This window comes from Sceloporus undulatus, chromosome 5 (assembly GCF_019175285.1).
Source record: "Sceloporus undulatus isolate JIND9_A2432 ecotype Alabama chromosome 5, SceUnd_v1.1, whole genome shotgun sequence".
NCBI lineage: Eukaryota > Metazoa > Chordata > Lepidosauria > Squamata > Phrynosomatidae > Sceloporus > Sceloporus undulatus.
In genome coordinates, this window is record NC_056526.1 from 171,169,525 (window position 1) to 171,194,487 (window position 24,963).

The 24,963-nt window shown below is 40.4% G+C and overlaps 2 protein-coding genes across 6 annotated transcripts in view; one reads left to right on the forward strand and one right to left on the reverse strand.

The window, feature by feature from the left end:
• TSPAN5 (tetraspanin 5) overlaps positions 1-11,709 on the forward strand; it is a 105,636-nt gene extending 93,927 nt beyond the window's left edge. For both annotated transcript variants that reach the window (XR_006104300.1, XR_006104301.1), the window contains one exon: positions 9,568-11,709. The gene's annotated coding sequence lies outside the window, so the exon portion shown is untranslated. The remainder of the gene's footprint in view (positions 1-9,567) is intronic.
• Positions 1,834-24,963, reverse strand: part of RAP1GDS1 (Rap1 GTPase-GDP dissociation stimulator 1) — a 114,498-nt gene continuing 91,368 nt past the window's right edge. For 3 of the 4 annotated variants that reach the window (XM_042470803.1, XM_042470801.1, XM_042470804.1), the window contains 9 exons: positions 24,154-24,279; positions 22,402-22,545; positions 21,062-21,193; positions 19,748-19,882; positions 15,739-15,864; positions 12,914-13,053; positions 8,640-8,766; positions 7,735-7,863; positions 1,834-2,561 (listed from right to left, as the gene is read on the reverse strand). In XM_042470803.1, coding sequence (XP_042326737.1) covers positions 2,434-2,561; positions 7,735-7,863; positions 8,640-8,766; positions 12,914-13,053; positions 15,739-15,864; positions 19,748-19,882; positions 21,062-21,193; positions 22,402-22,545; positions 24,154-24,279 — 1,187 coding nt within the window. In that variant the 3' untranslated portion in view covers positions 1,834-2,433. The remainder of the gene's footprint in view (positions 2,562-7,734; positions 7,864-8,639; positions 8,767-12,913; positions 13,054-15,738; positions 15,865-19,747; positions 19,883-21,061; positions 21,194-22,401; positions 22,546-24,153; positions 24,280-24,963) is intronic. The other variant, XM_042470802.1, reaches the window with a different exon arrangement.

Genomic DNA, 24,963 nt, shown 5'->3' on the forward strand with positions numbered 1-24,963 from the left:
GGGAAAATATGCTTGAAACAACATGGGCAATGTGTGATGAACCATCAGCATCCAAGTGAATCACTAGAAAAGACTTCTAAGTGGTCAAGAGGTGAGGGGTGTGAGTGTTCTGTATTATTTCTTGCTTCTTTTCCAGAGATTGGGAATGTTACATTTTTGGACCAAACCCCCATGCTGACAGCGGGATTCTGGTATTTCTTTTCCAAAAAGTAACTTTTCCAAATTCTTTTGCCTGCACGACAAACAATAGTAAGCTAAATTATAAAAGGTAAGAGTGCAAGTAGATATACATAATTTGTGCAGGTAATAGTCCAGTTATTCTTGGTGAATTCTTTTTGTTTCTTTTATTGCAAAGTACACACATCCTGGCTGAACAGAAAAAGAAAGTAAGACTGTTTATCTTCCTGTTCTCTATCTATAAATCCCTGCTAATGTAAGAATACAGATATATGCAGTTTCTAGAATTCAAAAAGAACTTACTTTGAAAATTTACATGTGCTTTTCCAGCTACAAAATGTCCCTGCTGAAAGTGCCTTTCATATACTGTACTGTCTCTTCCCTTTCCATTGGTGACAAGCCCACTGTGTAGGAGATATTGTACAGATGGTGTATGAATTTGCATGAACTTGGGCCAACATCCTATAGTGGGAAACTGTTTGCATAACAGATTGTAGTGTGAGTGGTTTGACAAACTCTGTACTGAACTTGTGCAGGGAGCTACAGTATCTAAGATCTCCCTATACAAGTAGAAGAGCAGTGGCAGTGCTAGTCGTTGATGGAAGGACAAAGCTGATCCATAGTGTCCTGAGACTGCTCTTTGGAATGCATGGCTTTGAGGGGTATTCTAAGCAAATACACTAAGAGAGATGGCTGAGGAAATTGTCTGTTTCACACCACAATGATTTTTATGCTGCTGCACCCATAGACCACTGGCATCAAGGATTCCTCACAGCCAGGTATTTAGGAAACAAGGGGCTTTGAGCTGTCTCTCTCCTATTTTCTCACTGTTGCTACACAACATCAGCATATATGTCTGCCATCACTTCCTCCTGTGTAACTATACCAGAGTAGTATATAAGATTTACACTTTGAGGTTTTTACAGTCTTAGCTTTTCATATATGAAATAGGGGAGAGAGACTGCCTGATTTGTTGATGGTAAGCCACTGATGATCCTGGTCTATATCTAGAACATGCTGGGGGGGGGGGAATCTTGTGTGGAAGTGACCCATCATATTCTCTGCAGGGGAACCTAACAGCAGGCTAGTCTCAGCCTGTATACTATACTGTTGTTGTTGTTGTCATTATTATTATTGTGTGCCTTCAAGTAATTTCCAACTTATGGTGACCCTAAGGTGAACCTATCGTGGGGGTTTCTTGGCAAGATTTGTTCAGAGGAGGTTTGCCATGGCCATCTTCTGAGGCTGAGAGAGTATGACTTGCCCAAGGTCACCCAATTTGTTTCCAAGGCCAAGCCAGGATTTAAATCATGGTATCGCCAACGGCCTAGTCCAGCGCTTAAAGCAGTACACCATGCTGGCTCTCATATACTTAATACTATACTATAACTATACTATATAAAGTGCTTGTTCTTTTGAGGTGGGCTTCTACTTTAAAAGTAGTAACCTGATGCTGTTTTCTTATGGGTGCCAATGATTGTATATTTGAGTGGATTTGATGAAGTGTACATGCGCTGATGCTATAAAATTCAGTGCTGCAGGTGATTCCTCTGCTATGTAAGCATTTAATAACCCAGAAGTAGTTTATGTATGTAACAAAGAGAGATTAAATACCTCCAATTAAATGAATTGCTATACAAAGGACAGAGCACTGGGTAAGGTGTGAGAGCACTGGATTTTATTTGTTTACCTCTAGGTACCACGGGATTGACATTAATAGGCAAGACCAGTGAATAGAGCAGCAAGACTTCCTTCACTCATCCTTTTTGGTTGCTGTTGTTTCCGAAGCATCAAAAAGAGGAGCTTTCTCACCTCACTGGCAGTCCAGCCTGGCCTTGCTGCCTCCTGTTTTTTTCCCTAAGTTAGTAGTACACTGTTACGGAGTTAGGGATATGAGAGGAAAGTCATCACTGTAGTACCACTTTTACATTAATATAGGACTACAACATGCACATTCTACTATGAGGCCCAAGCAACGAGAATACAAGTAGAACAACGACAGGAATGAAGACTTGTGTGTGTGTGTGTGCCTGTATGTATGTATGAGAAAGAGAGGGGAGAGGATAATGTTATGACATTTGGCTATGGGTTTTTAGAAATCTTATTTGGAGAGGTACCTACAGCAGTTCAATCAGTGTGGGAATGTTACACGCATGCACAAGTGACACAGTGGGGAAAACGCAGCAGGAGTAGCAGCAGGACAGGATAAAAGGTGAAATCTGTGATACGATGCTATGTGGAATTGGGTACCCTTCCTCAGCTTTCCACGGCGAGTCTCTGCTCTGTGAGGGAGGCCTGCTGGGCGACCGTTTTGTTCTCATGGCTGCGGAGTTTTGATACAACATCTAGAAAGGCCAGGCTCTGCACTTCCTTGTGAAGGAGTTCTGTCAAACAGAAGCAACACGGTTACTTTCATGCTGGGCCTTTATATGCACAGCTGTTCTTTTGTCAGCATTTTCAGCAATGAACACAGGCCTTATCAATGCACAATGTGGCCAGCAGAAAATGTGTGGTGACAGCAACCAATATTTTCCAAGAATTGTCGAAGGAGGGAACCTTCCCAATAATGCACTTTTGGCCCTGCTCTGATTATCATCTGTATGCAAATAGCCTGTTTTTTAGTACTGCAGTTTGGAAGGCGATTTTGGGTTTGTGGAAATAGGAAAGACCAGCACAGTTGACTAGATGTGACGAAGAGTCTCTGTGATTGATCATAGGAAAAGCGGTATACAAATAAAACATATTATTATTATTATTATGTATGGAAGTAGTAATTCTATGAAAGTACGGAAGCTGAAGAAGGGTAGTAATGCAAGAGGAAATGGTTCATTTCTCCCACCCCTAAAATTCTATTGCCTGGATGTGTAGCATTGATAACTTTAATGTTTCAACCTCTCCCCCTTAAAAAAATAAATTCAACTGGTATTCAGTATTGCAATTATGGACTAGTAACCCAGAGGTGCAGATCAATAATTGGTCTCTATTCAGTAAGACAATGTATTACAGAAAACCTATGTAATGACACCCTAGCCCACCTTAAACACCAGAAGCTGAATCAAATACTGTAAAGGGAAGTGGATGTTTCTATCCCCTTCCACCAGTGAACAAGCCTGTGATAATTAGAAGCAGGGCCTCGTTGCAAGTTCTTCTCACAGGTTCACTGGATGGTGGGGTGTTGGAAACATCCTTGCGTAACAGACCCCCTTCACCCAATCTGGCTGCTGGGGAGCTAGTGGGAGGTGGGGTGAGGCAAGAGGCATTGCTCAGGTACATCTCTGTAACTAAGGCCTCAAACAGCTGGGCCAAAAGTGGTTTCAGCCCGCTTTGGGGGAGAGTATTTAGATGATGCACGCCCCCAAAGTGGCCAGAAACCATGCTGTGGCCACTCTAAGAGGGCAAACGCCAGACTAAAAAGAAATTGGATTTTTCTGCTCCTTCCTGGAAGGTGCGCATCTTTGACCATGCATATAAAGACACTGATGCCAGATCAGTTCTAAAAGAGCAATCTACTCCTGAATGTAAATGCACTGATTCAGATGGAAATTTAAAAAGGACAGAGCTGCCGTACCCAAGCGGTGGGGGTGGCAGTGGAAAGATGCAAAAGTGTGACACCTCTAATGGGGATGTCAATAAAACATACACAAACCAGACAGTCCAAGAGGGGGCATGGAGTGAAGGGGAGGGCATGATTGTCCCTTGCTAGTGTCTTCATGGGAATAGCTCTGCTCCGATGCCATCCTGGTGGAGGGCTGCACATTAAATAGTGTAGAGGTTCAAAGGAATGGCCATTCAATGGGATAGGAGTCGTGGGTGTCAGGGATGTTGGGAGAAAAGTAAAGAAAAAAAACCCAGTGGTGTGGCTTGATGCTGTGCCGTGTGGCCATAACATGTACACTCCAGTCGCCTTGGGAGCAGTCAGCAGGGACTTATCCTGATATCAGAGAAAGCTGCTTTTTCCTGCCTGTCTGCTTGACCCCTGAGTTGCCAGTGTAGAATACTGGCAGCAGGGTTAACAGTGGTGGAGGGAGATTGTCACCAGAGCTAGACTGGGTAGACTTTTATTTTGTGTTTAGTAGTTCTTTCAGCAGTGCATCAACAGACTCCTAGGCTTTGTATCCTTGTCATTTATTATGTTTAAACTGTCCTTTAGTCATAGTCATACATGGCTTGCCTAAATAATCCAAAATATTATAAATACACCCCTCCAAAAAACCCAACAAGCCCCCAAACCAAAAGTCACATAATTGCACATTTGGCATAAAAGAAACAGCAGAATTAAAATTGCACCTAAAAGGCTTGAGATAATGGGAAATTGTAGGTGCCAGGGAAACTGGCCAAAAAATGGGAGCCATGACTAAGAGGGCCATATCACTGCTAACCACTTATTTTACTTCATTTGGGGGTGAGCCACCCCAAGAAGTCTACTTAGTACCAGAACTGACATGTAATTAACCTTGTAGCTTTGTGAGAGTCAGACCTCTGCCAGTTATTCTGTCAGGCATGCACAACAGGAAACAGGTCCTGCAATAAGGAAATGGCACCTTCCTGCAACAGTATAGCACTTGTTTGTTCATTAATGAGGTATGATTAAGTATTAGCAAATACTACCATAATCTTAAATTCTGTTACAGCTAATCTGCTTGCAGCATATACAGTGCTACCTCGGGTTACGAAATTAATTCGTTCCGCCGCTCCGTTCGTAACCCGAGTAATTTCGCAACCCGAAAAGGCTTTCCGTTAGCGCTGGAAAGCCGCTAGCCGCGCTTTGCGTTTGAATTTGGCGCCGAAAAAAATTTCGTAACCCGAAAAAAATATCGTATCCCGGAACAGTTTTTTCCAATCTAACTTTTTCGTATCCCGGAAATTTCGTAACGCGATCAATTCGTATCCCGGGGTACCACTGTACAAGCATTCTTTCTCATGTGTTTCTCCTAACTAAACTACTAGGATGAGCTGCAAAGGAAGTGTGGTAAATAGCTGATGCAAATATTCAGTACTAAAATGTATTTTCATTTAAAGACTTTGATTTCTGCTAACACAGCTGAAAGCTGAAAAATTTAGTCACTGGAATGGGGTGGGAAACAGGGAGAGATGACAAGAAGCTGCTAGTTCCTATGCCCAAGCAAACTTTCAGGAACATATGCTCCTCATTCTAGTTAGGCAATTTTACTTAGCCAGTTTCTCAAGTCACTCCATAACAGAGCTATTCTTAATCATTTCTATTACCCATGGTGCCTCTATTTTAACTGCAGAAAAATCTGATCCCTGTTTTTCCCTGTACACCATCTTCCATTCAAAGTTAACTCTTTCCATCCCTGCCCATGAAAAGGAGAAAGACATAAAAGAAAGTTTCAGACCAAAGGCCTTTCTTGCTTCCTTAGTTAGAAACTTCTTTTCATGCCCAGGCCATTCTGACGCATAAAGCACAAGTATTCTACTTCCAGGATAGCTCAATATCTACAGCAGGAGTTGCTTTCAGAGTATTAATAGGTTGCAGTGGTAAAATGATTCTGATCAGCTTCTTAAGTGTCTTGGTCTTTTCCTTTCACTCTCAGACACAAACAGCAAGACTTGTAATGGCTATGAATGCTCTACTTTCCTCCTTTTATGTTATGCACACATTTACATTTCCCATTATTTTCCTTCTGTATAAGAAACCGGTTAGAACAGGAAGAAATTTTTGTTCATAACAGCAGAGGCACTAAACAGTGGAGGCAGCAGCTTCAACAGAAGAAACCTTCCTCTTTTTTATTATTATTAAAAAAAAAAAGGATCTCCATGTCAGTCAGAGGCAGCCCAACCATCTAATAATAACAGGCTGCCTGCAGTCTTTGTGGAATGTATGCGTCTAACAGATCAAAACAGGGTATTTTAAACCATCAACATGAAAAGCACCTTCACACAGTGGGTGAGATAGCAGCACTAATTTTGGCACTGGGGAAAAGCCAAAAAGGTTGCAGTTTGGGAAGCTGCGATAGATATTTCCTCCATTTCATAGGGCGGGGTAAAGAGCCTACAGTTAAGATGAGAATTTCAGACTTAAAACTCTCTCTGAAAAATACATTTTGACTCTTCCCCCTAAAAAATATTTTTTTGGGGGTTGTGGCAAGCCCTAGGGCCCAGAAAGGCAAGGAAGTGGGACAGTCTTTATAATTTCAACATTTGGAGTATTCTGCTATAAAGACCTAGTCCCAAGAGCTGAGTCCCCTGCTGAATCTTGTATATGTTTCCTGTGAAGCGAGTCCTACCCTATCCAAGGCGTTTCATAGACTAGGAGATACACACAGGGTTGTCTCCTTGTTCATCTGTTCCCTCATCTGCCACACTTCTACTCTATACAACTAATTTGTAACACATTCTGCTACCACATGGGTAGCAATGGTTGCAAGAAAGATAATGTTACCAACAGCAGCAGAAAGGTTGGACCAGCCCTCATGTTTTAAATGGCTAGAGGCTATTAAATCAATTTCTAAAACATTTAGACTTCAGCCTCTCCTAAAAATAAGGGCAGAATGTGATAATCTCAATTATGACCATAGTTCATCTAACTCGCCACTGTCTACATTGACCATTGGTGGTTGTCCAGGATTTTATACAGAAGCCTATCTCAGTCCTAATGGAGATGCTAGGATCAGAACTTGAAGCCTGTAAGCATGCAAAGTATATGTTCAACCTATGAACTGACATAAATGCACTGTTCTTAGCATTTATTTGGTAATGAATACATCAGCAGTATACTGAATATGATGTCCCTCCTTATTTTCTCTGTTTAGAATTTAAATGAACCAATTCTCATCTTACACTGATACACATACAGGTTCAAATGTTGCCGAGCCGTCATGGAAACTGCTTTCCCAATACACTTACTCCCATCTAGCTAAATTTAGTTAGAACTGTGCATGAACATGCATGTGTCACATTAAGGAGGTGGGAGTCCTACAACAGTAGAATAACTTTTAACTGTTCAGTCTACTAGTTTGGAATGAACTTTGAATGTTCTGTACTTTAAAATTCCCTGCAAACTGAAAAGAAACACACAGCAAAGCAGAAACTAACACCTTTCTCCTTAGTATAATATTTTTCTACTTCTGTAGGCATTATCATGAAAAATAATTCCCTCCTAAAAATAAATCTCCCATGTAACCAAGTTTTTATTAAGCCATATTTCTATATAAATACACACAGGGTCATACTGTATGTCCCATGATGCTCAATAGGATGTGCGGTCTTAGTTGTAGCTCACTAGTTGAATTGGAGCTATGTCCTGTATTGAAACAGTTTTATAGAAGCTGCCACTTGTCAGAAAAGTGAATAAATAATTGTTTACAGGTCTAACTTTCTGAACAAAATCTATAAAGACATTTGCCCCTGATTTTTCAGAGGCTGATAAAAAGCACAGTTGGAGAGGGCTGTATTCTCTGACTGCAGTTACCAGTATCCCTCAGCACTGACTGCTGCCTAGGGCTGTAAGCAGAAGCAGTCCAGCAACTGGAGGGAGGGCCACAAGTTACCCACCCCACCAACCTCTCTAAAAAGCAAAGCCTCAGGAAGACTCACCTGATCCCATAAGAGCACAGATCAGGACCATTGAATTGTACTTGATTTCTGGTGCGCTCCTCTCATCTGACAGCAGTCTGTGTAGAATCTGAACTAACTGGGCACTTTCGAGATCTTTCTCTGCTGTAACTGTGAATTTGAACAAATGAAAGTTGGAAAAATCTGAATGTCTGAGTAAGGGGGAGGTTTGCCGTATCCACACTTGCCTTTGGGGATGTCTTCTCATATCCCACTCCCACATACCTAGCTGTTGAAGCTGAATGTACTGACAAAGGCCTGAATCCCATTGGTTAGTCTCAACTAGAGGAGAGCCACTAGATTAGGCAATCTTTTTGAGCCGGGGGCCAGGTTGCTGCCCTCAACAACTGGGGGGGGGGGGGGGAGCCCAAATAAATAATTAAATAATTTTAAAAAAAATTTAAATAAATAAATAAACCGGGACAAATGTAGGACAACATTTTCAAATGGTGGGCATTTTTTTTAAAAAAAGTGGGGACACGCAAAAAAATTGCTGCTTTTAAAAAAATGTTAATATAAATGCATGTTTTCGGAGGCGTCTATAGACAATTGCCCCCCTTGCCCCTGCGCGCGAGAGGCCAAAGGCCCCGGCGGCATCGGTGGCAGGACCAGGCTGGGGCCGGTCCCAAGGCCTCGCCGGGCCCCAGGTTGCCTACCCCTGCACTAGATCAATCGTTGGCTGATGAATCAACATGTAGATATGTCCCACTGGGATTAATAACCAGATTCAAGCCCATTTCTACAATAATGACTGCATGTAAAATCTAAAATATCCATTCCTACTGCAGGGAAGTTCACCATCCAGCCATGCTTTCACCCTGAATGGTCTTCTGCTTCAGCAGTGATTCTGGGGTAGATTATGAAGCATTAGCCTTGGGGATACTTACCTAATTCTAGAGCTGCTATTAATGCCAGGGCGACAAGAGCTTCGTTCTGCATTATTACATGTTCACTAGTTGCCATGGTAACTAAGTGCTTAATACCACCACTTTGAATAATGGTCCTAATCACATCCTAAAAAATAGAAATAAAAATCACAGGACATGAGGGAAAATTACAGTGTACTGCAGTTAAACAAAATGGACCAATTCACTAACACACACGTTGCACATCATAGTGAGTACAGCTGGGTATATAACAGGCAGAAAGATTTTTCTTTAACCTATCCACAGGTGAATATATGAACTCCCTTATATGGGTACTGAATCAGAATCTGGACCCATTTTGGCCAGTGCTGTCTATCCCAGCCTTCCTCAATTTGGTGTCTTCCAGATGTTTTGGATTCTAACTCCCATGTGCCTTAGTCATCAAGGCCAATGGTGAGTGATGATGCAAAAGCTAAAATGATCCAGAGGGTACCAGGTTGAGGAAAGCTGGACTGTTCAGAGCACCTTTCCAAGGTTGCCAGCAGAGATCTTTCCAGTACTTGCTACAGAAAACCCCTTTCCACTTGAAATTCCCCATTAAGTGATATTATATGTTCCTACGCAAGATAGACAAGAGTCCAGGGGATTCTACCTCCAGAATATACTATATTGGATTGACTCTAGCACTGCCTGTGTTTCCCTACCTCACTGCTGACAGGCATTGTTTTTTGAAATTGGGACTCTATGGCCTAAAGCAAATTGCTAAACTTAACTAAAGGCAACCCATGAAGCAATGGGATTTATATATGCGTTGACTTACCATTCAGCTCTTAATTCAGTGGCCCTACTCCATGGGAGACTAGCAATTAAAGTTATGGCTAAAATTTCTTGCAAACTACTCAACTGCCCCTTCTAGGCTGACAGAAATTTCTCTTTTCTTTTTCTTCAGAACCTTCCCATTTTCCTGCTGCTTATTACCTGAAAGGTGTTTTGCAAAACCCCTGTTCCCAAAATAAGGTTGGCTGACCTTTTAAAAATAGAATGCAGGAAGAGGCATGGCAGGACTATCTATTTATTATATGTACAACCCCACTTCGCAGCCAAGTCAAGCTCCTGAGGTGGCTCACAATTCAAATCGACATGGACATGTAATATATACTAGAGAAACTGGGATCTGCCATCTTCTTGTCTTCTTCCTGGCCACTGATGAGACCATGCTCAAGAAGTGTTCTCTGACACAAGTGTTCCCTGCTTGACAGCTACCACCAGTAGGTGGCTGGTAGTAATGATGCTAACACAGGAAGCAGTCCTTCTCTCCATGTGATGCATCCTATTTCACCATATCCTGTTTTACTGAACAAAAGTACATGCTAACTGTGGAAAGGTGCAGACACAGATCCTTAAAACTTTAAGGCTGCTCCAAATGTTTCAGAAATGCCAAGTAGCGCAGGCAGAAGAGTCCTGCAATCAAGTCCTGCACTGGCCCCTCATTGGAAGCACGGAACTTTTGGGACAGTGTATTTGTCAAATTTAATATATTGTGTTGTTTGTATTGTTCTTTGTATTGTAGTGTTGCAATTTAAAGTGCAATTGTGTTTGCAATACTCAATTATAGTTGGCCCCATAGAACTTAGAAAGAGGTACACAACAGTGGGGTTAGCTTTTTTAAGGTCAGGAACTGTTACAATATAAACTCTGCTATGTTCCATTTACCCTATAACTCAAGTGTCTGCAGGGAGATATTGAAACTCAACTTGCCATGTAGCTAGATTCCCTCTTTTGTTGTATTATGTTCCCTCGTTTGTTTTACTGTGTCCCACAACAATGTGTAAATGTGTGTTTGCACCTGACAAAAATGCTAGACTTTGGCTTTCAAGCCACTAAAGCCAGCTTCTCAACTTAGGTGGATACCAGAATGTTAGCTCATAGATTGATCAGTACTTCTTTAAAGCATCAGGATTAAACAATTAAGATACACCCTGATTTGAATAGAGTAATAAAAATGTGTATTCCATGACTCTGCTTGCAAGTTTTTAAAGATACCATCAATACAACATAACACAGACAGGATTTGCTCTTTCACCCAGGTGGTGTTCTATCAGTATCACTGCTGCAGATACAAAAGCATGCACCCGCTGCTCTGGTAACATTTACATGCCAAACATTTATCTATATTTTTTTATCTTATGGAACAGAGCTTGATGCCACAATTTTGGCATCTAAAATAGGTTTGATATTTTGACTGTGATCAAGATGATTTAGTGAATGGCAACAACAAGGAATCCTTGTGTACTTCTCCTTCTTGTTCAAGCCACAAGCCAAAACTCATTAAAATGGAACGTGCCTAGAATAGTTCCAAAGAGTTTGTTCCAAAGACATATTTGGTGACGTTTTGCATACAAAGAAAGACACAAGGCAAACAGAAACCTGGAATCTGGATGTAAAGAGAAGCAAACTATAGCTGCAATATGCTATGAAAATTTAGTCCCAGACATGGGGTAGGTTTAAACATGAGGATTCTATGATTGATTCCGGGGGGAGGGGGGGGGATGCAGAAAAATAATATCTTTATGGAAAGATAAGGGGAGTCACTAACATTTATCACTCAGTGTTGCACCACTGCTGTTCTAGTACTGCATAAACACTGCCTAGCCTGCAGTCATCGATGTCAGCTCTAATAATGTCGTTCACCATTTATGCCAGGAAGAGAAGAGGTTGGCAGATGAAGGATTCAGTTTCAAGCTCCCCTCTCTCTATCCCAGCAGATGACTGGTTTTGTTTGGTTCTGGACAGATAGCGTGGATCACATCTATCATGTTAAAAATGTGTTTTGAGAACTGCAGTTGTAAGCAAGGGGACTGTGCTGGAAAGCAGGACCTCTGAGGATTTTTCAACTAACCGGCAGGATGAGCAGTCTTTCAAAACAGCCTTGCCCAAAGTCATTTAGGGATTTGCAGGTGCTAACCAACATTTTCCACAAGGCTTAGAAACCAAGCCTCTTAAATAGTAGGTATTTCCACGATCCACCTGATTTTCCTTCCCTCTAGCTAGGGAGAGGCACTCCCTCAAGTACCGAGGTTGCAAGCCATTTAGGGCTTTAAATGTCTTCACAAGCACCTTGAATTCAGATGGGGAATGCATTGGCAGCCAGTGCAATTTTTTTAATATTGGCACTTCATGTTGTCTGTATGATATTCCAATCATCAGTTGAGCTACTGCATTTTGCACTACCTGCAGCTTCTCGGTCTTCTTCAAGGGCAGCCCCACTACTACTGTGACTAGGTTATCTACCCAGGAAAGGCTAGAAGGTGCACCAGTTGAAGCTGGCACCAAGCACTCCAGTGACAATGAGGCCCAAGGATCAAGGATCATTCCCAAGCTATGTACATTCAGGGGGAGTTTGGCCCCAGCCAGAACAGGCTCTTTGCCCAGTTCCTAACCTGAGAACCACTAATCCACAGAGCTTCCATCTTACTGAAATTCAAATTCAGTTTATTGGTCCTCTTCCAGCCCCCATTACAGCATCCAGGCACTAGTCCAGCACCTGAATAGCCTCAGTTGATTCAAATGACAAGTAGAAATAGAGCTCAGTGTCATCAGCTTATTGATGGCACCCCATTCCAAACCCCTTTATGACTACCTTCAATGGCTTCAGGAAGACATTGAACAGCACTGGGGATGGAACCTAGGGCATCCCACAGTTTAGTCGCCATGGGGTTTAAGAGAATCCCCCTAGTGCTACTCTTTGGAACTGGTCCTCCAGGTAGGAGAACCACTGTAGAACAGTGCCTTCTACTCCTATCCCATACAGCCAGTCCAGTAAGATATCATGTTCAATGGTGTCAGAAGCTGATGAGAGATCCCAGATGATGTGGTGTGTGTGTGTGTGTGTGTGTGTATTTGTTTTTAAATTTTGTACGGCTTGTGAATGATTCTGTGGTGTTTAATGCATGGATTTTAAATTGTTTTTAATTTTTTATTGTAAACATTTTTAATTTACTATTTTTGGAAGCTGTCTTGAGTCCCATCTTGGGAGAAAGGAGGCCTATAAATAAATAAATAAATAAATAAATAAACAAACAAACAAGATCAGCAGGATAGTTACACACACACACCCAAATCTTTCCCATGGAATAGGTTGTCAATCAGAGCAACAATGGCCATTTCAGTGCCATAACCTAGCCTGAAACCAAACTGAAATGATATGAGGAACACATTATTCCACTTCCCAGGAGTTGGGTTCATGTGCAAGGTATACAATTTAAGTGCCAAAGGTTTTTGTGTAAGCCACTTACTTTTGATTTGCTATGTCGTATAAGAGCAGAGAGTAGTCTGTTTGACTCTCCCATTACTCCCGCGTGATCCTTGGCTTCACACCATTCCACCAGCCTTTCAACCAACTTCATATTCTTGCCCAGCTGTTCAGCAGCTTCTGCTACGATATATTAAACAGATGATATATTAATCTGGGTGCCGGTAAAAAAGTAACTAGCTCTAGGGAAATAGCAGGGACAAAGTGCAAAAGAAAAATGTTATGATTCTGAACTAAAGAATGGAAGAGCCCAAGAAATCATTGCACATAAGAAGCCATTTTTGAGACTGTCAGGTGGTAATTAGGAAGTGCTATGGTGGAGAAAAGAGTTTTATCCCTTGGTACCCTACTTTCCAAGGAAGCCATGCAAGCCTCAATCTGGTTTCATGCCTTGACCTTCAAATTCAACACACTTTTGTCTCTGGCCCAGCTCACTCTTATGTGAGGCATTCACATGAATCAGTTACTAGTTAATGTAAATTTATGAACACACCCCTCATTCTTAGCTTCAGGGCTGCAACTGTCCCATGGGCCATACATTTCCATCCATGTCCTAAACTCTCAGACATCTTTATTAACGGTCTAAGCTTTCCCCGCCTTCCATCATCTCATGTGTCTCAATGGCACAAAAGAAGTGTGTTCTATTTAAAAACAGGACTCCAAAGTGCAGAAATAAGTGTCTCTGTGCCTAGAAAATTGTGATTTGATCTCGAGAGTGCACACCAAACAGAGATAAATAGCTCAACTGGCAGTCTTCAGCTAAGAGGAAAGCAGCTCAAAGCAAGGAAAAGGAGCAAGGCCAGAGAAAAACGTAAAATAAAATAATGGCCAGAATCCTCTTGGGACATTTCATGAGTGGACCTACCTCTGTAGGAATTAGAACTGGGCAGATCCATAATGTCCATAGGCAGTAAAGTGCTACTGGTACATTACCACGTACCTGAGCTAGAAAAGTGACCAAAGTACATTAGGACCAACACACAACAGGATTGATGTGTATTGGGACACTGGCTAGGGAGTGGCAATGAGCATCAAGATTCTTGCTGGTATCCTGTTAGGCATCTTCACAATTCACTAACAGGCTTTCTTGGTGCCTCTGCTACATAGCTAAGCATGCATAAAGCTGAGTAATGTATACTGTGATAGAGGATTCTGGTCTCCATGTGTTTTTAAAACAGGGAGGTCACTGCCATGTTCCTTAATTTATGATCAGTCAGTATAAAAACAAGGATGGAAGACTGAAGGAAAAATGCTGGTCTCCTCTGGAAACCATTATATCATTTCAAGGAAGGTCACCTACTGTTCCTCCCTTAGGCCATATCAAGCAACAGATGAACTGAGGGTTACAGCTAACAAACTCAAATAAGGATGTGGTGTGGCATGGCATTTTCTGCATAATAGCTTGTACTGAAATGTAAATAATTTGAATTTTCTCATATTTTTGGCACAAAAACTTCAAATTCATGATACTTCACAAATGTAATGTCCCATTAAACCTTTGATCCTTTAAAAGTTTTTGTTTCTGCACTCTTATTTCCAGAAATTATCTCTGCAATCCCAAGAGTTTAGGAACACTGCATTACAGATGGATAGACTCAATCAAGGAAGTGATAGTCCTGAGTTTGCAAGACCCAAGAAGCTTTTTTGATAACAAGTTGACCTAGAAATTTCTCATTCATAAAATCACTATCAGTGTTGCAGTTAACAACAACACTGAGAGCCAGAACCTTTGTAAAAAACAAACAAACCTGCACAAAATCTAGGCCTAAATCAATTGTGAGCCCCCACAAGAGTAGAACTATTGAGTTAATGGAACTTGCATAAGAGTTGATTTACATAGTTGTCACTGAGTTCATGGATGGATGTGTGCTAGTTGGAACTAATAGTTGGATTTGGGCTGCAGAGTATCACATAGACATTAATAACAGTAGTTAAGAAGCATCATATGGACTAAAACATCCTCCCAGTTTCCAAACTGTACCCTCTTTATTTTGGTTAGAAACATTAGACTGCAAAAATCCTTGTATTTTTTTAAATTTTTAAATATTTTTATTACATTTTAAGATATAATAACGACAAATGTATGCTTGTATGGGTTATTTGTCTTTATTATTTTTTATTAAGACAAATAACACAAATATACAAACTCTATTCAATAGACTGCAAATTTCATAATAATAATAATAATAATATAATTAAAAATAAAAACATAAATAAGTGTTTATTTTCCTTCTTCATCCTTTATTCCCTACCCCTTCTAACACACTTTCTTTCCCTCTATTCTCACTTCTGTACCCCATTCTTTCCTTCTTCTCCTCCTTTCAAATCTCTCTCTCTTCCTTTCTCACCTGCTATTACCTTCCATCTACATACTATTTCCCTTTAGTAAATACCTACTAAAAACAAAAATGGAAAAAGAAACAATAAAAAGTAGTATGATATCTTGGGCACAAATATAGCCCATCCCATAGAATTCTCTCAGTGAGGAAAAATTGCTGTAAGTTATTCAACCACCAAAGAGATTGATATGAAATACATTCATGAATGTATTTCACAGAATACATTCACAGAAATGGTTGAAGCCGATTCTAGTATACAGGTAAATTATGTGTTTTAACTCGCATTTAAGATGCTAGACAGAATTCCAGGTCTTTAAGAAAGCAGTTCACAGCTTTCACTTTACATATACACTTGATTTATTTGAAAGATTTTCTTTGAATCTTTCCCCCCTTCCATGAGAAACTTAACAGCAGATGAAGGACTGAACAAAGGCAGTATCATTTAACACAGAGAACAGTTTATTTTTACCTTGTGCATCTATTAACATTCTCAATGTCCCTAGCAGTTTGAACTGAACAGGGGGCATCTCAGATTTGAGAAATTTCAATACTGCTTCTGCCACACCAGCTGACAGCATCTTCGCCTTATTTACAACTGCATGAATAAAGAACAGATGTTACTTCACAAAGACTGCAGAGATGATACATTTACCTTGCACAAAGAAGCTTACTTTTGAGGCAAGTCTTAAACACCCTTTTCCAAAGATCCTTGAAAACAAATTATGGATATTTGACCATATGAAATTTGGAAAAGATGCCCAGAAAAAAAGAATAATGGGTGTCATGTTATCCTTTCCACTGTATTCTGCCCTGAACTGGTAGTGGGAAAGCTGGATGGGGCAGTAATGAGAAAAGGAAACTTTAATGGGGAAATGTCATTCTACATTACATAGAATATTTTTAAAAAGAGCTAATATGTGTCCTGTTTAAATGTAAAAGAGAAAGATAATTTTCCTCCACCTATGATTCAATGGATAGAAGATATAACAATACTAGCAACGTTTGAAAGAATCATGCACGGATAAAATCTAAAAATGGACTTATAATTGGATATTTGGTCAACTTTTATAGAAACACATTGTTAACATGGTTGTTTTCCCCCCCTTTACTTGTGTTTTCATTTTTCTGCTTTGTTGTATTGGAACACTATGTGTGTAATTGAGAACTTTCTTATGTATCCCTATTATACATTTCCAAATTTAATTAAGAAATAATTTGTAAAATTTTGAAAATGTAAAAAGGAAAGGGACAAAAGTGAGAAAAATAAAATAAAAACATAACCCATACATATCTTAAACCCAAGTTGCCATCCTTAGTATTTGTGGATCACATTGTTTTTCCTTATACAGAGATGCCAAGCGGTATCACTGAATCAGTTTGTGCAGAAACATTTTCACTGTATGCTGAAGCAACGTACAGGCATGAAGTGCTTGCCTACTCATGCAGATGTATGTATGCACACTCAGTCCTAATCTGCCTTCTTGTTTCCTGGCTCAGTTTTTATTTTACAGATTTGTGAGTTCTGGAATAACTCCACCTTTAAATACAATGAGAGGCTCGTCTCTGGATCTTTTCTACAGGATGCAAAACTTTGGGGCACATCCACAGAACATTCCTCATATAAATGTCATTATTGAAAAAATGCAGGCAAGGGGGAGTTAGACTTCTTTGGTCTAACTATTTCACACATTTCTCATGCAGTGGTGCAGCAGATCCAGGGCTAGCGGTGAAACCCTGCGATTTTTGGATTAACTGATTATGACTTCTCTTGAACCTGCCTGAATTTAGCTCTAATTGCTACTGTGACAGACCCTTTCATATAGTTGCTTTGGGTCCCAATCTTGGGAGGAAAGCGGGATAAAAATAAATATGAATGAATGAAGCCACAATAGCAATATGATTCTACTTTAATTCACACGGCTGCTTCCCATGGAATTCTGAGATTTGTAGTTCTTAGAGGTAATAGAGTTCTCTGGCGAAGCGTTTTAAATGCCTCAGGTTAAATGGCAAATCCCAGGAATCCACAGGATAGTGGCATGGCAGTTAAAAGTGGAACCACAGTGACAGAATTGTGCTGTGTGAAAGAACCCCTGGTTTTGAATTCCAGATTTTTGAATGTATTTTCTTCCTCTGGAAAGGGAAGTAAGTTAAATTTACCATTTGATCATTTTTGCCTGAGTTGTTTTTTTTTTTAAACCCTTTGGGAGAGACTGGCTTACAAGGCTGGGATGATGATGCAAAGAAGCGCCTGGGGGCACCTATGGCTTCTTGACCACACCATTCCCACCCTTGTAGTAGAGACTGAGCAAGCACATAAGCCAAAGGCTCAGCCTGCACATCAGCACATACAACACCTGCACAATGGGGTGAATGTATGAGGCAGCTCTGTGCTGAAATGAATAATGAACAAATCACCTTGCAAACACTTGCCTATAACACTGTGAAAAATCTGTGTTTTTTGTTCAGTCTTCTGAGAGCTCTTTTCCACTCTACGAATATGGCAATTACGCCTGTTCCAACCCGTGAGGCTCTTCACCCCCCCCCCCCATGTGTGAAGCAGGAGACAGACTTCGCTCCATAATACATTTTAATTAAAAGCGAGAAGTTAACTGGCATTTAGAATATGGACTAACAAGATGTTGCTTGTTCCGACAAGAGATTCCCTGTTTAGAAGCGTATGCATTATTTAATTTTAAAAAAGGATTCACCAAACTGTATCCCAATTCACTAAATCACATTTTAATATTACATTTGTGCTTCTTCTTAGTATCTTGGTATTTTGGGAAAATATATCAATGAAATGAGGCAGGAGAATAATAATTTGGATGAACAATTTTCTAATATGTCCTTAAATTTCCCCCCAATACAGTGTGTCTTTGGTATCTGCTGGAGTTTGGTTATCATTTTAGCAGCTGATTAAGTAATTCTACTCAATTGGCTACTACAAACTCTCCAGAGAAGTCATCAGGCTTTGCTTCTCCCCTGAAATTTCCTATCAAAAAAAAGGCAACTGTCTCAAACATATTCTGGAGATCAGGGAGGGCAACGCTTGCTCTTTCATCCCAGCTGCAGAATTGCAGGAAGATGTTCATTTTATTTCAAGAATCTTTTGTAAGCTACTTTGAGGACCTCTGGAAACTATAACAAATGGGGGATAGATAGATAGATAGATAGATAGATAGATAGATAGATAGATAGATAGTGACATGGCTAGAATTTATGGCTCATTTAAAAGATCAATCACAAAACATCTACTGTACTACATTGTTCTTTTTTTTTTCTTTTTAGGAAACTGGTTGAAGTTTGCAAACAGAGGCTAGCATCCTTCTCTGGGTACTGCAAGGGTTGGTATTCCCTTTGTCCCTTCACACCAGCCAAGGCTGAACAGTTTCTGAACAATCATTCCGTGTTTTGTGGGGTCATGCAGGATTGCAGAAGTGTCTCTCCATAGCCAGATATTAAATGATGACATCAGCACTGAGATCTGCCATGGTCCTCTGGAGGTCTCAGCACTGCTGTAATCATTTTGCTCCTGACTATGGGGATGTAGCCAGATGCTTCTGTGATCCTTCCCACTTCTCATAAAAATGATTGTGTAGGAGGTTGGGCTTTATGTACATTGGGGGGGTATAAAGATCACACGAAAACCTACTATGCTATGTTGATCCATACATGATTGCAACCACACTGTGACTATGGTCAGTGGCGTCCTAATGCCAGGTGTCACCCGATGTGTGTGTGTGTGGGGGGGTTGTTGGGAGGGCAAAAGGGTACACTCCTGCCCAGGCTTTCTCCTTTGGAGGAAACCTGGGGCTGGAGCAGCCAGCAAGGGCACATATGTGCTCCTCTGGAGGGCCCAACTGGGTGTCACTCCTCACCCCTCTTTTGGTTGTCAGCCAGTGCAGTCTGCACCCCCCCCCCCCCAAGTGACGCCACTGACTATGACTGCAAACAGAACTATTAGGAAGGGACCAAGCTCCATGAACATTGCATGACTTTCTTCTGCATAAATATGTAAATAATTTCTTAATGGAAGAATGAAAGGAGACAAAGTCCCATGTGCTATACAATAGTGAAAAACTTTTTATTTATTATTAAGAACAACAACAACAACAATGCATTTCAGCTTTATCACCAATTGGTCCTCTTCAGGGTCTATTTAATCGTCAGAAATTTCTGGAGTTCCAGTCTGCACTCTCTATAGAAGTGGGCCTTTGAATATTTGAAGAAGGTCAATTGGTGATAAGGCTAAAACATGTTGGGCTTTTTAAGAAATAAAAGGTTTTGACCAATGTATAACAAGTGGGACTTGTGTCCTTTCATTCTGTCACTGTGAATATGTGCTTTCCAGTTCTGTAATGTTTCTTAATGGCATACATGAAGCAACTCAACTTGGTAGAGGAAGAATTTCACCACCAAAGACAGATCTTTCTTCTCTTGGAATTTTTCCATATTTAGTAAAATGCTTAATTGCTTACCAGGGATAGCAAGGTTTCGGAGGGCACTCAGTGCTGCATGCTGTACTGTGACATTCCCATCCTCCACATGTCTATCCAGTAAGTCCATGAGTTTCTGAACAATTCCATTATCCACCATATGGATGCAGTTTCCATCTGTGTAAGATCAATATATTGTAACATGAATAAAATGCTTTTTGTGGGGCTGTCTGCACCATAGAAATAATGCAGTTTGACACCAGTTTAACTGCCATGGTCCAGTGCTAGGGAATTCCAGAAACTGTAGTTTTGTGAGGCATTAAGCTTTCTTTTTCAGAGAGCTTTGGTGTCACAATAAACTACAATTCCCAGAATTCCACAGCATTGAGCCAGGGCAGTTAATGTGGTTTCAAACTGGATTATTTCTGCATGTGGATACAGCCTGTGTTAAACACCTAGGTGTCTCCCTTTATTTCAGATGCCAAGATCACCAACAGAACTTCTGCAACCCCAATTAATCATTTAAAATACAACTAGAACATCATAAAACCTTATATACACCTACCTTGGAGCCCATGAGAATTTGTAAATATCCTTTCAAAGAGGGAGGAAGTACATAGAATATAGTCATCCAGTTGGCATATACATTAATATTAGCTGATAAATGTCCCACCCACCCCAGTCTGATTAGGGCTGGCATCTTTAAAGACATATTTATCTTGAGTTAAAACAATAAGATCCTGTGATCATTGACCAACAGATAGGGAGTATTTGTCTTTTCCCTACAATAAGGAATACAGGACCCAACCATGATGGCCAACAATTAAGGTCCAAATTACAGGAGTATAATCTAAAAGTAAATAAGCATCTACAAATGTAAAAGATATTTGTAATATAAAATTAATACCTTGCAATACATCCAGACCAAAAAAGAATATATTGCTGGATCCACCCATATCATATGTGGTTCTGCAAAATTTGCTTTTAAAAAGCACTTTCCTTTAGTGAAAATCTTCCCATTGATCTTTAGACCTTAAGATATATTTAAAAGGAAATGTTCTAAAAGCAAAATTTCCAGATGAAAATGGGTTTTCACCCACTCCTTTTCCTTTCACTGCACCATGGGGAAACCATTGCCTCACATCATAACATTTATTTGAAAAATATTGATGTTTAACAACGTGCCTGTATTTTAAATCCCCAAAAATATTTTTTCCAGAAGTCAGGTCTGTATTCAGCTGTTTATAACTCTCAGTCTAAAATGCACTGTAAACATAAATAATACAGTCACAGCACAAATGCTATTTAACTTTAGTGTCAGCAATCTGCTGAAATGTTAACCCTGATGATTCTCACCATTTCTAGCAAAATTTGCAATTGCCAGTGCTCCTGCAAGCTGTAGCTGATGGCTGTTGGAAGGGATCCATAAAAGCACCCTTTGGAACACACTGCCTTTTCCTCCTTCAAATAATTTTTGCATTGATTCATCTGGAAGTGAAGGGGGGGGGGAGAGAGAGAGGAGCACATTCAGACAAAATGAGAAAAATAAGAACCTATGAATCTGCTTTATACCAGGTCAACTCCCTGATCCATCTAGTCCAGCTCATCTCTACTGCTTATCAGTCCAGCTCATCTCTACTGCTGTTGGTAACTCTCCAACATCTCAGGGAGAACCCTAGTCCTGCTATTTTGATTTGATGAAGATTTTGTGCAAAGTATGTGGCCCTAAAATATTCCCTTCGTCATGCTCCATACGGCTACACTATACTCATTTTGCTAACAGCACATGTAAGTACGTATTCAACATGCAAATAAAATAAGCAGGTTTGGTCACCACAACCCATCTACATTTGTCTTCAGAAAGAAAAATAAATTTCAGGTGAAAACTTTAAGTAGAATTTCCCATCTTTCTGCTAACTGGAGTTCAGACAATTTAAGCCTCAGACTGGAATGAAATGGCTAACAAGATAAGATCAAAATAGAAAGACTCCTCCCCCCCCCCCCCCGAGGAGGCTTGAGGTATCTGAACTCATTTGCCAATGCAGCAGGTTTATACATTTTATTCTATGTATTCTATGGAATTTGTTTTCATCTGATGCGTCTCAGGGTTTTAATTGTAACTTTTGCATTCTGTTTTTACTCTACCGTTCACCTGCCTTGAGCACTCATTTTAGGAGAGCCAGCAAAGCATAGTGGTTTGAGGGTGGGACTACAACCCTGGAGACTATGGCTCAGCCAGTGGGTGATCTTGGCCAAGTCACACTCTCTCAGGAAGGCAAAGGCAAACCTCTTCTGAACAAATCTTGCCAAGAAAACTCATGGTAGATTTGCCTTAGGGTTGCCATAAACTGGAAAAGACTTGAAGGCCCACTACCACTATAAACCTAAACAAGTAGTTGTTCTGATGGGTCAATGATAGCATTACAGTCTGCCCTCCACATACACGGGGGATCCGTTCCGGACCCCCCCCCCCCCGCGTATGGGGAAAAGAGTGTATGCTCAAGCTCCATAGGAAATAATGTGGCGTATGCTCGCGGTAGCACACAGGGCGTGCGGCACAAGTATGCGACCCATTATTTCTGCCTGGGCTTGCCTTCCGCGTGAGCTCAAAGCCACATAAGGCAAGCTTGCCTATAAGGAGGGCCGACTGTATAATCCTCTGATATACTGCAGGATAACTCCACCTCAAGACTTACCTCCTAGCAGTAATAGAACCATAAGATCAGAGGCAGTTTTAAGCTCAGCAATGTCATCTTCTTTGTCGCTGTCTACAGTCTTTTGGACTATCTCCAGTAGACACTCAACAAGGCCTGCTTCAACCAGCTGCAATTTAATAATATCTGGATTTTGAAAATAAACAAATATAATTGGTCCATGGGTTTAAATATTTTTAAGTCCCAATATAGTGTAACAAAACCAGTGGAATAAAGTAACAGGAATGATATATGTTGTCAAAGACATAATGCCTTCATATATGGAAGCTGTTTACGCATCTGCATCAACCTGTAGTCACTTAGGCACTGAAGATATGCTCAAATCCCACTCTCAAACGGCTACAGATTTTTATTGCATCTATTTAAGGTTTCTGGCAATGTTTTTATAACATTTCCCCTCAAAAAGCAAAACAAGTAATAGTTAAGGATGACACAAATAGCAATAGATGCCCACTCTGCATTTTCTGCAGAGATAAATATTGAATGGCAAATAACAAACAAATAAATATACAGACCTAGATTAAAATCTTAGTTCAAGTGGAATAGACCCAAGAAATTGATAGAACTTGCACAAATGTTTACTTACCAAATTTTCCCTGTTTCTACAGGTCTACTTTACTGTAGTTGGGAATAACAACTGGGTTTAGGACAGAGCAAATAATTTGTGGTGTGTATTCAATATTTATTTGGCTCACTGTCATTTATGAACAGTTTTCAGGATAATCATAACAGTATATGGATATGACACCAGGTATCAGTGGCATGGCGAAAAGGAGGTCAATTCTACCAATGGTTAGAGCATGGTTGAATGATGTTTCTGTCAGTTTTGGAAAGGTCAGGCCAGGAGAAGTTGACTTCAAGAGCAAAACGACAGAGCAAGAATATGGTAGTTCATCTCTCCTCCATTCTACTTTCTTTCAGTCTTTCATATCCATGCATTCAACCATCCATGGCTTGAAAATATTTTAAAAATATACAAATTCCAATAAAGCAAACCTTGATTTTGCCATTTTATATAAGGGGCACCATTTTGCTATGCCATTGTTATTTAATGGGATTTAAACATCCACAGATGTTGGTATCCACGGGAGGTCTTGGAACCAAATCCCAGTGGATACCAAGGTCCCATTGTACATGTGGTGGGTGATGCTCTGAAGAGTAGTCTGCTGTATAAATTGCTGTACAAATAACAGCAGAACGGGAAGAAATGGAGCACTTCTGCTCCCCAGACATTTACCCTATTTAGATTTTGGAATGCCTGAATAGGACTTGTAGCATTTGTGAATATAGTCAAACTATTTTCATCACACTCAGAATGTTATGAATCTTTTCCTTACTCATCTTATTGTAAACAAAACTGATTTAAACATTCACACTTGGGTTTGGAATCATGTGGCCCAAAGCCCATTTTGTGGCCATCTGGATCCCAGCAAACACCCTCACTGGGGGGAAAAATAGACATACATAATAAAGAGAACTGGCACTCCTGGAGAACTAAATTTGCAAACTGCTGTTCCATGCTCCATCTTGCCCCCCGAGACTGGAAGTGGAAGTCCCAAGGATGGGACATTTGCTCCCTGAGCTTGCCATTCTATAATTTATACGTATGAATTCCCTGAATAAAGATAGGCTAAATCATGGTTCCCATTCAGTCAACTTCATTAAAAAGAGCTCTGGTTTATCTTGCTGTCAGACTTCCTGCTTCCTGTCAGAAAAGCATCACTGGGATCTCACCATTTTCTGCCAAAGGGGCCAGAACCTCAAAAATCATCTCCTTCTTGTCATGTTCTATCTGCTTTTTGAACAATTTCACAAGCTCTTCGGCAATGTTTGTGTAGGCGAACTGCTCTTTGCTTGATTCTGTGAAATGAAAGAGGAGAGAGCTAAGTGCACAGAAAAACAGAATCAAATGGCAGAACTGTTTTCTCTTCAGTTTATTAGGAGGTTACTTGGTGCTGTGATTAATAGAGCTAAACAGTCTTCACAGACAGGAACAATACACTCCAGTACTTAAGCCTGTCACTAAATGAAAAGAAAAACATCTTGGACTTTTAAGATAAATGGGATGACCTGAATTATTAATTATGTTCATAAGCTGTTAAAAATTTGCACCAGTGGAATGTGAATGTATCCATAGCAACTGTGCAATTACTAACATATAAATTAAGCCTTCAGCTACCCTCAGACAAACAAGAAAAATTACCCACCAAGTGCACCAGTTTTCTGATTGAAGAGATTAAAGGTCAGACCCAGTGCTTTGACATTTACATGGCTGCATGCTGGTAGAATTTGTTCCGGTGTTTCAAAACAGCTGAATTCACATGTTTAGTGTCTTTTCTGGGTATCCTGAAGTAGAACTGCATTGCCTCTTGGCTTTTAAAAAGCAGATACAATATTAGGTTTGTTGACCCATCACATTTTAAGGGGGCAATCCAGCGATACATGTACTGGTGCAACTAATTAATTTGAAATGTTTAACATTTAGACCAAGGGTGGGATTCAAGTTGCCCTCCAGATATTGGTGGGCTGCAAGAGCCCTAACCA